Source organism: Homalodisca vitripennis, chromosome 3 (assembly GCF_021130785.1).
Source record: "Homalodisca vitripennis isolate AUS2020 chromosome 3, UT_GWSS_2.1, whole genome shotgun sequence".
NCBI classification, from domain to species: domain Eukaryota; kingdom Metazoa; phylum Arthropoda; class Insecta; order Hemiptera; family Cicadellidae; genus Homalodisca; species Homalodisca vitripennis.
Genome location: NC_060209.1, coordinates 152,726,907 through 152,744,545, shown reverse-complemented (window position 1 = coordinate 152,744,545; position 17,639 = coordinate 152,726,907). Strand labels below are relative to the sequence as shown.

Sequence of the window (17,639 nt, the reverse complement as noted above, 5' to 3'; positions counted from 1 at the left end):
GCCTCCTCTTTGCTAACAAGAATAAGACCAAAATTAGGTAAATGATAGTTAAAAGTGTGAGGGATATCCACCTGTGCCACAAGTCATCTGTAGACAACTGCCTTACAAACTGGTGAAAACAGTTCTGAGACTGCAATGCACAGTGGCACATTTCACGGGGAAAAAAAGGGTTATCCTCCTTAAACAAACAAGCATATCAGTGTGGTTGAGACAAACATGGATTATATCATTCACCAACTAAAAGCAGATGAGAATATAGGATTTGCTCACTGTATCTCTGCAGACATTGATAGTGACAGAAACATGATTGCAGGTGTAGCAGCTATATTCAAAAAGCACTAACAACCCTCTGATCTTTGAATTTATTGATACTGATTTGAGCCTTCAAAAAACCAAAGTAGCATCCATTTCTGGACTGGTGGCAAAGCATACTTACAACTCAAAACCAATCCTAAAGGATTATGACACAACCTTCAAAAATGTCACTAATGACTTCAATCAAAGAGGTCTCAAGCAACTAATATGGTCACCAATGGGTTGTGTGAGAGATGGCGTTCCACTAGAACACTTTGCCAAAAACTTGTTCCAATTCCACAAGATAACAGCAGCTGAAGTCCAGGTTATCACGTACAATGGACATTCTATTCGGGTTTTTAGAGGAATCTCTCACAATAACTTTGTGAAGAGCATCGAGGAGTGTTTCATGTGTCAGGCTGAAGAAACCACATTTTCTCAGTTTCAAATACCTACTTTTAACGGATATGATCATCAGACTACTCTGCATTCATCAAGTATGGACTTGTCAATGGCCAATGACTGCTATGAAGAAACTGGTCTTACGTATTCTACTCCTGAATTACCACTACATTTAGATGGAACTCTTCAAACATATGTAGAATGTAGTCCTAGGTTAGACAATAGTGAATATTTTTTACAACAAAGCAAACTTTCAGAAAGAAGGAAGTAATGTTGAGCAAAAGTACTACAAATATTGTTAGTAAGGTTTCTGGCTTGATTCAATATAACATTCAGGGTATAAAAAAAATTTTGAACTGGAATTGTTTTAATAAATTGCGCTTTTGATTTTCAAGTGATATGTCTAAATGAGCTCAAAATTAATAAATATAATCCAAATTATCTAAACAAAGTAATTGGTTTTAAATTTGCTGATGGATTTTTTAGAGATAATTCTAGAGGGAGATCTTGTATTCTAACCAAAACTAATTTAGATGTAATTCATAGATCTGATCATTGGAGCTTAAATGAACAATTTATTTTTGAGGGATCTTTTATTGAAATCAAACCATTAAATGTTGTACTTATTACAGTACACAAGTCACCTGGTAATTTAACAACAAATTCATTCTTATAGGAATTAAAGCTTCTTATGCAAAAGCTTAAAAAGAAAGTAAAATAAAAAAAGGTTATAATTATATCAGACTTTATTATAAATTTATTAAAGCATGACAAGTTCTCAGAAACATTTCAAGATTTAGAAAAACAATAATTTGGATATACAGTTTGAGTTAAAAGGATAGAAACACTCTGTTTCGTTTTAAATGGATAAATATGGAAGGATGTAAATAGAGACACCTTTCAAGGAGATAGAAGTGAACCTGTCTCTGTTATTTCTTTGCCCACTTCGCCAAAAATGGGATTTTGGGGGTGGCTCAAAATTTTTAAGATCCATTAAGTGACACCTTAATTGAAAGGTCTTAATAAAATAATAACAATGAAAACTAGAGCTTTCTATCTCAGTAAAAAATGGTAGCTCATTGAAATTAATTAAGTTAAAAGCATGGATGGATCCTGCTCAAACTTCAATTGATAAAGATAGAAAAATGAAACTCAGGACACCCCTCTAGGAAACAAAAGTGAACCATTTCCCAAAAATGGGCTTTTTGGGGAGCAGTTTAAAATTTGAAAATGTAAAGTTACAGTAGCACTAGTGATTATAATTACATTAAGCAATAAAATGGCTAAAGCTTACTAACCTGTGTTTTTTATATCAGATGTTCAAGCTTTTGTCCTAGGACAGTTTGACAATGTCCAAGCCTGTTGTAGAAACTTAAAACGGCACGCTGTATGGACTATTCTGTCCCTAAGGTCATTAATGCACTGGGGTTTCATTTTATAGATGTTTTGTAATGTGACCCCACACAAAGTACTCAAGTGGAGATAGATCTGGCGATCTTGGTAGCCACTCGATACTTCCTCTTCTGCCTATCCAGTGATGTGGAAAAATATTGTTTAAATACTCACGGACATGCAGGCCATAGTGCGGAGGTTCTCAATCCTGCTGGAACCAAACTTCATTACAGTATTCTGCTTTGTATTCTTGATGGAAGTGAGTAGGTTTTAATGAAAAAGACATTTTTCATACTTCCATATTCATTTATTTAAAAAGCGCTTTCGCCGGTTAAGGCATCATCAGTTCTAATGATGCCTTAACCGACAAAAGCGCTTTTTAAATAAATTAATGTGGAAGTGTGATAAATGTCTTTTCCATTAAAATTCATTACAGTAGTTGGTTGCTACTCGGATAGCTAGATAAACCTGATTTTGTAACATTTCCTGGTATACCTTGGCATTAAGGTTTTCATCAGTAAAAAAGGGCCCAACAAACTGATCCCTCACAATGCCAAACCAAACGTTTAATTTTTCAGGGTGCTGGGTCTGTTGCTCTCTCATCCAATGAAGGTTAACGTCAGCTTGGGCTGATAACGAGCATTCTGTCTGTTAACGTGTTATTCAGTTCAGTTACTGTGTCAGAGTGGACTGAATGTGTCTTGCATACTAACTGATAACCAATAAGAGATGACATGGCAAAACCAGTTTATTGGTGTTCTCAGGATTTCCTAATGGGCTTCGGTCAGACAGAACAAAACCTAATAAATGCTATGTTAATAACTTATTTAAAAATATTGTGCTGTAAGTTTTCAAAATAATTAGTGAGTGAATGTTTTATCTGCCTTTCAATAACATTAAATGTAACTTAAAATGAGTAACAATAGAGACCTCTAGTTTACGCCATTCCTCTTCGTTTTATTATACTTTTAAAATAAGGTGTTACTTGCTAGAGTTATGTTTTAAAAATTTTGACATACACCATTTTGGGTGGGGGGAGGAGTAAAAAATTGTCATACATAAAAATTTCTCAGTTGGTCATATAAACACCTCCTAAAGTTAATCACCTTCTCTCTATTCATAAGAATTTAATGGGGGGGGGGGGATTTTAAGTTACCCGGTATGTATGCTACTCCCTAACATTTATTATTTTGCTTTCTTAAGCTAATCTTCTTACTATAATTAATGTTTAATTCACTACTTTATTTCTTAAAAATGTTTTGAAGATTGCACTTACAAAGGATCTCTTTACATTTAGTAAGATCTAAATTAATGGTAAAATGAGTTATTCTTTTGTCATTTAGAATATTTATGTTTAAAAAGAGGTAGACAATGCAAATTAAAGTACAGTAAATTAAACTAAATGATTGGTTATGTAAATAATCCTTCTGTATTGCTATGATACGTTGTAAACACTGTGATTAGAACTGTCCATCTAGTGGTATGTAATCCAAAAAGTAATGATGACCAACTCTTAAAGTGCTTATACAATTCTATAATGATAAATTTTGTTACCTCGTGAGAAAAAAGGTAGTTGTTATTTTTTACAATCAATGATAGGAATGACTTGTTTATTTGTGAATTTTTGTTTCAGCTAGAAATGAATCAAGAGTGTATTGAAATTTCGACTAAACAAGGCAAGTTAAGAGGTCTTGTCAAGAAGTCATCAGGGATTCATAACAAAACTTATTATTCTTTTCAAGGCATTCCTTATGGGAAACCTCCCATTGGAGAATTAAGATTCAAAGTGAGTATTAAAAATATTCCAATACAAAGTTGTATACATTCTCATCTATTTTTGATTGGATTAGTTGGTCAAGATACAAATATAAACAAAAAGTTATCTCTGCAACACTTCAGTTCAGTGACAGGTATTATCATTACGATTGTAATTACTAGCCTAATCATTCTACTTTTCAATTGTTCTGACACTTTTTGTCTTGTTTAGTAAAACGTTTGAATCCTTTCGGTACAACATGTACCTTCAGATAAGCAATAAATCAGGGGAAGAATATATTATATCTGCAAATAAATAGGGCTGAACTAAAGAGTGTGCGTGGTGTGAGAAGAGGGGTTTTCTAAAAAGGTGTATGTCCATGTGAGTTCCTCAGAACATTATCCCAAGAACGGTTTCATGTATAGCAGAGATAATTAGCACCTTAGCATAAGAAATACCTTAGGACAGAAGTAGATTACAATGACCTGAGAATATTGACTTGCCTATTATTGATATAGGCAAACTCAATAATGAAACCAAACGTATAAACCGGAAATAAGTGTCAGACGCAGTTTGCTTAACTTCATGAGACATGTAACAGAAATAATAATTGTACATACTCCTAGTAAGAATGTCACAGCCATTGCTCTATAATTTGGATTCTGTCATCAGAACATCATTAAAAGAGATGACTGAACTGGTTTTACACATAGTATCATAAACTCTCTTTGAGAACACCACTATGCTCTAAACCATAGTAAGAAAATGTTTACTTAAAATCTGTCTAATTTCTGTGTATCAAATTTTGTTATACGAGTATTTACATAAATTTAGTTTATCGATGTATACTCTTCAAAAATAATTTATCGTTAATTCTTTAATATCCAATAATTTTACATCATACAGAAAATGTATCAACAAAATAAAACCTATAAGTTGTATTTAATTGGATATATTAATTAAGACTCAAAATAACCAAGGAAATGGGAATGGGTCAAGATTCTTTTAAAACTTAAAATACCTGGTTTTCAAAGAATTTATTTCGGAAGTTGTCAGAAAAATGGAGTTTTACACTGTGGCAAATATCACTTTCAACTTACCAAGTTCTAGTGACATTCTCCTTGGTGCTGTGATATATACTCACTCATGACAGCACTCTCTTGGCATCTATATACCAAGTGTTCTCGGCACCCATCCAGCTTATGCAGTCATGTACCGTGGTACCGTTTCCTGTTGTCCATCATGTGCAGTCCTCTTCCAGTGGATTACACGAAAATCGATGTACTTTAGTGTAATCTAATATAGCCCTTTGGAGAGGTCTTAAGACCCACCTAGATAACATTCTCATATTACAAAAAAAGCCATTAGAGCGATTTTTTTGTCTACCCTCCTTGGAGCATTGCCAAGATCTGTTTGTGAAACTAAGTATACTGACGGTACCCTTCCTTTATGTATATGAGCTAGTCATGTATATCATAAGCCAAAATGTAACATACCATGGCCAAAGAGCCCACATCTATAATACTAGGCACAAAATTCATTTATGTACTATAATTAGAGGTTAGCTTTGTTAGAAAAACAACTATTGCATGTAGATATTAATTTTTATCAGGTGCTACCAAATTTTGTAACAGAAATAGTTCATCCAAACAATTTTAGAAGCACATAAAAAATTTGCTGCAGCATAATTGCATCAGATGGATTCTTTTATAGACTACTTTAAAAATTGTAGTCCCCACTGTAATCGTCTTAACCTAACCTTACCCTAGTGGTCAACAACTTGGTTGTGTTTGGTACTTTGACACTTTGGGAACACAGCCCTGAGAAACCAAGTATCCAAGCATAAGACCAATCACTAACAACATGAATATGAAGATTATTTTATAAACCTAAACCAAACATACTTTGGTTATCTTTTACTGATATACTGTTGTACACCACATTTAATTTTATTGAAAATATTGCTGTGAATGGTCTTTGGACCCATTTTGTTTTACTAATAATTTTTAGCTGAATCACTGGCCAATACATAGTGTATGTAAGTAATCCTTCTCTTTTTCTTTGCCTGATTGATTGCTTTCTTTGCCCCAGAATATATACTTGTATGTTTAAACCCTCAGCAGTTGTAGATATGTAATTAGTATTTCTTTTCTTAATTATTGATTAATAAAATATTATTGATATAAAATTTTTGCACTTAACATTTTACAAATTTTTTATAGCCTCCTGAACCATTTGGAAAGTGGGAAGGAACACGAGATGCTTTTAAGGAGGGAAATTGCTCCATTCAATACCACATATTATTTAACTACCCTGTTGGTGACGAGGACTGCCTCTTCCTCAATGTCTACACCACTCAGGTACAATCTTTGAGAACCCTTACTTAAAGTTGGTTAACATAGTGGGTTTAGATAGATGCATTTTTATTTCTTTTATCTTCTCTATAGTATGATTACGTTTATCATTTTCTTCAAAAATACTATATATAAAGTGCTAGTAACCACACCTTGTTCACATTTTTACTGGTGCATTTATTTTGGTGGTGTTATTCAAATAGCTATGCGGCAGTTACTGGCATTCTACCCCATTGCAAAGCGGTTGTAATAAACAAACTTTAGTGCATAGGCCATGTGCAGAAAACGGTGGGAACTCATGATTCAAAAACACTAATACATCATTATTTTTAGAATAAAATAATTGAAACACAAAATATATAAAAGCCTCAAATATGAGTACATTGAATGTTTACCAAAAGAACATACAGCATTTGTTCAAGAAGAAGAATATGCATGCACTTTATTGGTATGTCCATACATCAAATGAAAATTTCCTCCAAATTTTTTATCCAAACATTGATGACATTTGTCACAAATACTTAGGCAAAACATAAAGCATGTTCCGAAAAAGTCCATTAACAAACACAATCTAAACATAAACTGCAAATTATCTTTAAAACTAATCGTAGTCGCTTAATAATCTGATATGAGGCTGATTAATTCAGATGTATCTGTTAAGCTCGTTTGTTCTTCAGTAAGCTCATGTGAAACAGTCTTTAAAACATGGCTACTACCGAGAAAACCCTATTCTTTGTTTGAAGGTTATTTTTGACGATGGAAGGATTGTGAAGGAAACAGGATTTTTCCGGACATTTGCCATCGTTAAGTGAAACAAGAAAACAGTAACACTACGTTTCGAGATCTGCAATCTGATCTCTTCTTCAGGTAAAGAACTAACCTAATACATAATTACAAACTAGGTTGTAATTATGTATTAGGTTAGTTCTTTACCTGAAGAAGAGATCAGATTGCAGATCTCGAAACGTAGTGTTACTGTTTTCTTGTTTCACTTAACGATGGCAAATGTCCGGAAAAATCCTGTTTCCTTCAAAACCCTATTAACTACTAAATTTTGAAAGGTAAATTTAAAACAAAACTAGCCTTATTGTAGGTACTGATTAAGTCAGTAAACATAGTAAAAGAAACTTGAATAACTTTAGCTGAAAACTGTTATTGTGATGCCAGAGAACATTAAATCTGGAGTGCGCAAAACTTAAAATGATATTGACCATTGATTATAACTAAATTTGGGATATGAATGTAATTCCTGAATGTCTTTCATTTTTGTGAAAATATTACTTTTTTTAGATTTGTCGGCCAAACAGTGAGGTTTTAATAAACCTAATATAGTTTTACTAAAATAATTGGTTACAATTTCACATGAAAACACAATTATAAGAGTAAATAATATGGAACTCTAGATGAAGTCTCAATCTAGATATTAGGGTAGAACTAAGAATATCTAGTAGAAATAAACAATGAAATATAAAAACATAGTCAAGGGATAGTTTGAACGATGTTTTAGACCAGTGTTATAAAACTTTCCAAAGCTCAAAGACATTGAATATTTGAAACTTCTAAACAGAAGAAGATGAAGACTCATTTCTGAACGGAAGAAGATAAGAACTCAGCAGGTGTTAGTTGTCCTGAATATTTGGCATTTAGTGAAAAACTGTAATAATATATTTAAATCTTTAGATCACATTTATTCATTTTTCTAAATGAAATTAATCAATGTTTCATTCATTACATTAATGGACCAACAGATCAGTCAATCATCAGTTGAAATTAAGTATCAAGTAAAGTATCAAACAGATTAGAGATTATAATCATCCAATGCAAAGTTAAAGTATGGGTTTGAAAAGTTCACCTAGGATGAACTAATAATAAAAAACGCCCACCCTTGTTTCTGCCGGGACGTTCGCTATTTACTGTCAGCTGTGTTCAATTTTTAGTGGTTGGATGGTCAGTCAGACCTATTGAAACCTGTATTTTTTATTTTTTTTCGATAATTAGGGTTTATTTTTTATTAAGGACATGCTTTAGTGGTAGGGTACATGGAGTTGACACACAAGATGTTTGTTGTGATTGTTGACATGCATGTCACATCACTCTGGTATGATTTGTTTATTTTAACCAAGATTGCAGTAGTTATGTGTTACGTTAGTTATCCACCTGAGGAAGAAATCAGGTTGCAGATCTCTCGAAATGTGGTCTTGCTCAAGAACGTTGCCAAGAAAATATTTTGGGGGGTCAAGGCAACTGATATTTTTATGTAGTGGACAGAAAGTAAGGCAAGTGTAGTCAACCATGGATTATTACTTGTTTTTTGTTTTGCCGCTATGTTATTGTATACTTCTCAAATCTTTGTACAGCTGTTATCTCGAAATATTAGGAAATATAAAATACTTATAACAACAAAAATTGTTGTGAATGATTTTAAAATTCTCTGCTATCTTATAAGGTATTGTGTAAAGAGATATGAACAAAGATTGTTTTAAATTTTTCAGTGTCTACAAACAGTTTACTTTTGGAAGATGCTATGATTTATCTGATAAAAAAATGTGTAGAATATGAACAGGTGTTATATATTGAAAGTTTTTACTGAACAAGGCTGGCTAGCAAACTCATTCAAGTCTAGTGTAATATTATGCTTATAATGTTGTCTATAAGTCTGCTTTATATTTATATTGAATAAATCTACAATTGATTATAAATAATCACAAACGATCAATGATTTTAACAGGATGAGTGCAACATTTGACTGAGCACAATGGTTACTTGTTTCTTACACTACTAAATGTGACTGTTCTGGAGATTGCTACATCCCTCCCCACCAACAGGCCAACAACCTGAGCAATGCAAGCTGTAAAAGTTGACATTAGATCTGTGGTATTCCTTATTTGTCACCTCTAAATCAATATTGGTCATAATCCTGCTGATTATGATGACTTATCTCGCACTCTTCAATACAATCAAATGATAATGTCAGTCAAATACAACTACGAATTAAGCTGTGTACTTCAAATAACTTAATTTCTACATAGGCTTGATTGAGTTCAACGAGTTTATGTGGATATTATTTAACTAAAAATTGTTATACATTTCAATTTAATAAACTACATTTTAAATGTGTGCATATAATGCACTCAAAATTGGATTTGTTTCACGTCATGAGACAGCATATTTACAAGGAAAAGAAATCAAATTGAAAGAACCGGATACACACATGAATCATCAAACCATTATTAATTTCATGACTACAATTTGAGAAAGCTAATGTGCATATCGAGTCCATGACAGTTCCAAATAGAATCACAAAGCGATGCACACAAAGTACAAATTTTTCATGAAAGAAAAAGCCATTGAGTGGGCACCTGTGAGGAATATTATACTGATGCTGATTAGGTGTGTAAAACTGGTGTAATTCCTAAAATAGGTACAAAGAAATAGGATGATACTGCGAACAGAGATTAGAAAGCAAGGACAAAGTTTGTATTCTATCTAGTTTATAGATATTTATATTTCTTATGTATTTATATTACTCCTCACAATACATACCGAGAGCTAAGCTGCTGTGTGCAAAGCAGACACATATATACTTTTAGGTATTTAAGTTGATCGTAAATACTATATATATAAACATATGAATGTTCGAATTTTTATGATACAAATATATTTGAAACTTTAATACCACTAAAGCTATTTCTACTTGTCCACGTAGCCAAAAGAAGGAGCTAAGAAAGCTGTGATGGTGTGGATACATGGTGGAGGATTTTTTGCTGATTCTGGCTCCTCTGAACTCTACGGACCAGATTTCTTAGTTGAAGAAGATATAGTATATGTATCCATGAACTATCGGTGTGGAGCATTAGGTATACAACATATTTTTTTGCTTAAGCTTTACTATTGTAATTGATTTAAATTCAAGTGAAAGTTGTTATTATGATATTATTTCAATGATGATATTATTTCAAAAGCTAATTGAATAAAATGAAATAGACTTAACTTTTTAAAACCATTTATTACATATTTCATCATTAAATGCCAGAAACTGCAGTTTACTGGCAGTATGTGAAAAGATAACCAAATAATTATTTAAATCATTATTTTAGTACTGTATGTACTTTTATTCAGTATTTCTCCAAATATTTCTGGAAAGTGTTATAATTTATCCGGCATTTTTATTCCTTTAAGAAAATTTAATACAGTGATTTGGAGATGGCATTGAAACACTCATTATTGTCACTGATTGGATACTGTAACACTCTTTGGCATTACTTCTAGTAAGTAGTAAATGTTATCTGTTAGTTATTTATATTATAAAATATATCATTAAGACATTAAACGGACAAAGAAAATACATAGTCAAGCCCAACGTATGCTCAGTCATGGCAAGGGTATGAAAAAATAGATTTCAATTTAGTTTTCTATAAATTGGATCATGTATGTCTATTGAACACACATTTAAAGTGGCCAAGTACTTTCTGAATGCTCTTTCAGCTTGCTGGTACTATTTCTATGGAAGCTCTTAGGAAAAAATGAAACCCCAAAATCTAAAGGCAAAATGCTCTTTATGTAGGATGCTACATAGTAAAATATAAATATTGCTCATCTGTTTTTAACTACAAATGTAATAGTATTGTATTATGTTGAAATGATGTTGAAATACACAACACGCATGATCTCTTTGAGGAACTGGTCTGTGAAGTAGCGGCAGTTAGAGTGAAACTTGGAAAATGCTGCATTTTTCTTGTTGGAATTTACAGGAATCAGGGAAACATTGAAGCTAGTCTGGAGATAGTCTCAGATGTCTTAGAAAGTATTCCAACAAACAATCCAATAATCATCATGGGGGATGTTAACATTGACAGTATAACAAAAAATCATGAATACACTCTGATGAGGGATATGTTGAGCGGACATGATATCCAGAGACTAGACCTGCCACCAACAAGAATTACGCCAACTTCAGCAACATCAATTGATTGTGTCTGTACTAATATTACGCTCAAGGACCTCAATGTAGAAATAGTCAACACTGGGATATCAGACCACACAGGTCAACTCTGCACAATCAACTGTAATAGAAAATCACCTCCACCGCCCACTATCGAACAAAGAAATATGTGTGAACGGAATCTACTTCACCTGAAATATTATCTTAGCCAGCAAGACTGGCCAACAGTCTACCATGCAAAGGACATAGAAGAAAAATACAACAATTTTCAAAAAATACTCCTAAACTCAATAGGCTCTACATGTCCATTAATCAGGTATAAAATTAAAAAACCCAAATACACATTGACTGACCAAATTGCAATACACATGAAAAGACAGTTTCTCGAAGCACAAGAATGGTACAATATATCAGGAAGTGAAAATGACAAATTGATAATGTCACGGCTCAAAAAAGACTATGATTTGAGGCTGAAACAACTTAGGAAACAAGACCATGCAGAAACAGTGTCAAGGTCAGATAACAAATCAAAAACTCTTTGGCAAATTATAAATTCTGAAAGGAAATCAAAAGATGAGAAGTCCCTACCTTTAGCACTTGATATCCACGGAAAACATGTACAGGAACCAAAACTGATTGCCGATCACCTTAACACGTTCTTTACCAATATACCAATATAGCCTAATTTACAGAAAATAACACCAGCAGAAAATTTCAATGTCCCAACTTTGATACTTCAACCAACAAACAGAGAGGAAATGACTAAACTCATTCAATCATTGAAGGTAAAAACCTCTACCGGTTACGACAATGTCTCTACAAGACTCCTGAAAATCTGCAAAGAGGAGCTTGTCGATCCCTTAACAGAAATTATCAATAGTTCATTTAGCCAAGGAATATTCCCATCTGCATTAAAAAATAGCTATCAAATCAAATCAAATCAAAATTCTTTAATTTACATATTCTTTGAGAATAGTATTTAAGTCAAATTACAATAATAACACGTAACAAGAAAATAACTTTTTAAATACATTAAAAGTCAAAAAATCTGTTGATAAAATTCTTCCATCGAATAAAATGGACGTTCGATAAGCCATTTGTGTAATGCAGGTGGTAGCTCTCTTTCATTCTTGCTTCTCAGATCTGGAGGTAGGAGGTTGTGAAGTTTGGTTCCCATGTATGACGGTTTCTTCTCAAACTGAGTCGTTCGGTGTGCTAGAAGATTGTACTGGGTGCTGTTTCTTAGGTTATATTGGTGAACTTCGCCTCTTCTAGTAGGGGTTTTTGCTATTGCATGTATCACAGCTTCCTCGATGTAGAGAGAGACAACAGTAAGAAGTCCAAGTGATTTAAAAGCTTCTCTGCAGCTGTCGAGTCTTATACAGTCCTGCGATAATTCTGATTGCTTTTTTCTGTTTCTTGAGAACCTTTTGCATGTTAGTGGTTGAAGTTCCACCCCAGGCTAACAGTCCGTATCTTATGTGTGACTCGAAAAGCGCAAAGTATGCCACCCTAATTGTTCTCTCATCTGTTGTATCCTTTATCCGTTTCATCGCATAGAGGCTGGAGCTAAGCTTTGTGCATAAATTATCCACTTGAGGCGTCCAAGAGAGGTTCTTGTCTAGATTGAGTTATGCCCAAGAATTTAGCTTCATCTTGTTTGTTTTACATCTGGTAGGTTTTGGGACTTTGTCAGCTTTTCTTCCAAAAGCTATTTGAGTGGTTTTAGCTGTGTTAACTGCAAGGTCGTTATTGTGGCAGTATTGGTAAGCCATGTTCAAGGTTACATAGGAAGCTACTTCTAGACTTTCTGTTTTTGGTTCTTTAAAATACCAGGGTGGTATCGTCAGCATACATTATAGTATTACAAGTATTTCCAAGTTTGTTGGGGAAGATCAGTTGTCGAAGAGAATGAAGAGTACCGGGCCCATTACTGATCCTTGAGGAACACCTCGGTTTTACAGGCTGCAGGCTGGTGGATCTTGCTGTTTTGACGGTCCCATTTTCTGTATGTCTTTAGTTCTACCAATTGAGTGCGGCCTTTCAGGTAGCTTATAAACCATTCTTTAACTATGCCTGATAGTCCCAATGTTTCTAGTTTTTTAATTATTAGCTGGTGATCCAGGCAGTCGAATGCCATTACTAAAGTCAAGACAGATTGCAGTCGTCAGGTTTCCTTCCTCCAAGCCATCAACCAAAAGACTCTACCATTTGGACTATTGCTGTTGTAGTAGATTTTCCTTTGGTGAAACCATGTTGGGAATCGCTGAGTAGGTTATGTTCTGTGCAGTGGTTCAAAAGTCTGTTTAAAAACAACTTTCTCGTAAATTTTGGAGAAGGTCGATACAAGAGATATTGGTCGGTAGTTGCTTGCTTCGTTAGTATTTCCAGATTTGAATTTTGGGGAAGACCTTTGTAGTTTTAAGCTGGGAAGGAAAATGACCAGTACTTAAGGATTTATTTTAATTACATCAACTAAAGGGAGTACTAGTTCATTACAGCAGAGTTTAAGGACTTTAGATGAGATTTCATCCATTCCGGATGAGTTTTTTGTTTTTTAGCTGGTTTATGATTTTCTTGATTTCTTTTTTCACTTGTATCTTGAAAACTACAAAACTGTGGAGGTTGAGGTATATCATTAATATGTTTTTAGTTTTAAGATTTTTCTGTGGTAGTAGTGTTTTTTCTGCAATGCTTGTGAAAAATGTATTTAAGTGTTCAGCAACATCTGTCACTTTGTTTATTTGTTTTCCATTTACTTCCAAATGTATTTGTTTCATGTTAGTTTCTTTTTGGACCATGATGAATTAATTATCTCCCTACATTGCTTTTGATTTGTTTCAGAATTCTGTATGTGGTCTGAGCTTGCTTGCTTCCGCAGTAGTTTTTAGATGGAGGTCATATGTCTTTTTATGTTCAGACATTAATTGTTTGTCATTTACGTCTCCTGTAATTTCAAATTTTCTGAGTGCTTTTAAAATATTCATTTTTAAGTTTATTGGCTTCAGGATCAGATAGAAATTTAAGTTTTTGTTTATGAGATATTTTTATTTTTCTTCTGAGGCAAGCTGAATTTAGTGCAATGTTCACGATGTTAAGGAATATTTTAAAAGCTACTTCTGCATTTTTGGTGGAAAGAACAGTTTGCCAATTCTCTTTGCTAAGCAGGTATTTAAGATTTTGCAGGTTATTATTCTTGAAGCAACGTCCGATTCGGAATTGAGTGCTTGTATTCGGATTGCAGTTGACAGCCGCAGCTTTGGGCGGTGTGGTCTGACAGCCCAGCGTCAATTACCTTAGTGGTTAAGCTGCTTAGTATTCATGTTAGTGCAAATCCAGTCAATAGAAGTTTCTGAAGGGAAGTGATTCTGTTTGGAGGAAGCGGGAGAGTCTGACTATGTTGTGCATAGCAAGGGTCTCATTTAGCATAAGATTTTTTCTATTTGGTTTTTAGTAAGTCCACATTAATGTCCCCCATAATTATAAGTGTGGGAGTTTTCAATTTTTTGTCTTCTCAATGAGTTCTGAGAGGGCACTGAGTGCTTCTTCCAGATTGCCGTCAGGTGATCTGTAAGTACCTAATATATACAAATTGTATTTTTTTTAGTTTTAATATTTACGAGAACTGCTTCAAATATGAGCTCTTTGCAGTACTGGGAGATGTCTATGGTTTCTGTGTAGTTCTCATGAATATTATTTACATAAATACATACACCACCATTTACGGAGTTCTATTCTACTAAAGTGAGCTTTAAGGGAGAAATCCCGAAACATGGACAGTGTTAATTATTTGATTGGATTTTAGATACCAAGTTCTGACAAAACTATTACATCTGGTTTAGTTTCCTCTACCAGATGTTGCAGTCTATTTATTTTTATTTGAGACTTCCTGTGTGTTTTGGTGTAGAAGTATCAGTTGGGATTTGTTACATTTTTTGGACTGTAGTTTAGGTGTTTGATTTAGTTCTTGATTAGGGTTTATTGTGTCGTTAGAAGATTGAGATTTTAAGTAGTTTCTTTGTGATTTTGAATCTCCTCTAAAAAAACAGTTGTTATTTTGGATTATGATGTCTTCCCTTTGGGGAATAAATTGGTCCTGGGGTTTTCTCCATTGTCTGAGGGTCTTGGTTTAGATTAATGAAATGTTTCTATGTATTGACCATAAAAATCTTCAATAGTTTGGTCTTCGGGACGATTTACTGCATTCATAGGAGGTTTTTCTTTTTACAAAGTTGTTTGTTTTGGTTTCTCTAAAGATGTTTCTTTTGCAGTCTTGGTAGCTGGATGTTTTGTTTTGCGGGATTGAGGCTTTCTTTGTTTCTTGGTGTTTACCGCTTAAAATAACACCTAGACTACATTGAGGGATTTTTTCAGTACGATTTTGGCATTCGTCTCTGTATTTGGAAGCTTTAAGGGAAATGCTGAAAAAATTTTTGCATTCCTTACTTTTCTAAAGCTGTTTATTGTTTTGGTTTTGGTTTTGAGCATTTAGCTATTTTGAATGTATTGTCAAGACTGCCCGAATAATGCGTTCTTGATTGTGTTTTCCATGTTCTCAATCAGATATTCCATTTTATCTTGCCTTAACTTTAGTTGTGTCAGTTCAGTCAACAGATAAGAGTTGGGGGACAATATTGGCAGCGGGTTGGTATCGGGGATATTTGTCTCAGGCTGAGGGTCTGTTTGTATCCCACAGTCTGATAGCTCCTTGATATTTTCTTCGTTATGTTTTTCCTGTAATCCTTCTAGTGATGCTATGATATTAGATTGTTCATGTATTTTGAGTTGATATTCTTTAATCATGTCTGATTGATTTTTGTCATAGTTTTTCAAAATGTTAAAGTTAACTCATCTCTAAGCATTTTTTCTTTAACCAATTGTTTTTCTATTTGCCCAATCGTCTCATTTAGAGTTTCAATCCTATTAATTAAGGATACATTTTTATTTTCCAACTCTTCAATTGTTATCTGATATTTAACTTCGTCAGTGTTATTTTGTTTATTAATCATCTGTGCCAGATTAGAGTTTGTTAGTTTTAAACTGTATAGTTCCTGCTTGAGATTATTATTTTCAATTAGCAACGCATTTCCAGCCTCTGCAGCCAATATGGTAATTGTCTCAAGGTCTGTGTTGTTAGTATTTAAGATCTTTGCTTGTAATTTTTCTAGTGTGTTATTAAGGTCCGATGTACTGTTGTGATTGCTGTTGTTGAGTTTCCAAGCTAAAGTCTACCCCAAATACAAACAAGGACCCACCACACAACCTTCAAACTACCGCCCTATATCATTGATACCAACCTTCTCTAAAGTAATTGAAAAGCTTGTTCTTAATAGGATTTTAGAACATTTATCAATGAATCAACTTTTGACTCCACATAAACACGGTTTCTTACCAGGTAGATCAACTACAACTGCTTTGATAAGTCTTGTAGAGTTTTTAGCTGATCAACTCGAAGATGGAAACACTTACACACAGCCATATTCCTTGACTACAGCAAAGCCTTCGACTGCCTTAGCCACGACCACCTGCTATCAAAACTAGCTACGCTTGGAATACAAGGACAATCCCTGGAATGGTTCCGAAGCTATCTCACAGGACGAAGCCAGATGACAGAAGTGAAATACACAGCCAAAGGAGTTACACGCCAAATATGCTCAGGACTACAAGCCATCACTCGAGGAGTGCGGCAAGGCTCTGTTCTTGGACCAGTCCTCTTTATCCTCTACACAAACGATTTTCCTCAGTACATGGAGGATTTCAGCAGTACACTGATGTATGCTGATGATACTGTGCTTCTGCTCGGGAAAAACAAATCAAGAAGAGCTAGAGATAGCTGCTTACACGGCTGTTAATATGGCAGTGCAATACTGCCATGGCAATGACCTTGTTGTAAACGAGACAAAAACAAAACAGCTATTCTTTGGAAGACACAAAGACACTGTAGGAGGACTGCCTGAACTGGAGGAAATCAGCACTTCAAAGTATCTTGGAGTGACAATAGATGACTCTCTGACGTGGACACACCACATTGACAACCTCTGTAAAAGGCTTAGCGCAGGACTGTACGTGATCCGCAGGATGAAACATATCAGCGACCTAAGAACAGCTAAAACTGCATACTATGCTCTCTACGAATCACATCTTCGATACGGTATTGCAGTCTGGGGAGGTACCACACTAGGCAACCTGCAACGGGTCCTAATACACCAAAAGAGAGCAATTCGGATCCTTGCAAGCCTACGAACAAGAGAATCATGCAGGCAAGCCTTTCAAGAACTGAAGATTCTCACTGTGGTCAACCTATACATCCTAGAAGCTGTGACCTACGTACACCTGAAATCACCCGATGAAGTGATGACTGGAGCACAGCAACATGACTACAACACTCGGCATGCTGCAAACTACCATCTTCCAGCTCACCGCCTAGCGCCCACAGAGAAGAAGCCAACGTATGTCGGAGCAAAGCTGTGGAACGCCCTCCCACTAGAACTGAAGAGGA

General features: G+C 34.4%; 1 protein-coding gene across 2 annotated transcripts in view; it reads left to right on the top strand.

Moving 5' to 3' along the window:
- The window catches only part of LOC124357665 (acetylcholinesterase-like), a 34,286-nt gene that overhangs the window by 5,754 nt on the left and 10,893 nt on the right, over positions 1 to 17,639 (top strand). The window contains exons 2-4 of one of the 2 annotated variants that reach the window (XM_046809646.1): positions 3,722 to 3,874; positions 6,067 to 6,204; positions 9,905 to 10,055. In XM_046809646.1, the coding sequence (XP_046665602.1) occupies positions 3,728 to 3,874; positions 6,067 to 6,204; positions 9,905 to 10,055 (436 nt within the window). In that variant the 5' untranslated portion in view covers positions 3,722 to 3,727. The remainder of the gene's footprint in view (positions 1 to 3,721; positions 3,875 to 6,066; positions 6,205 to 9,904; positions 10,056 to 17,639) is intronic. The other variant, XM_046809647.1, reaches the window with a different exon arrangement.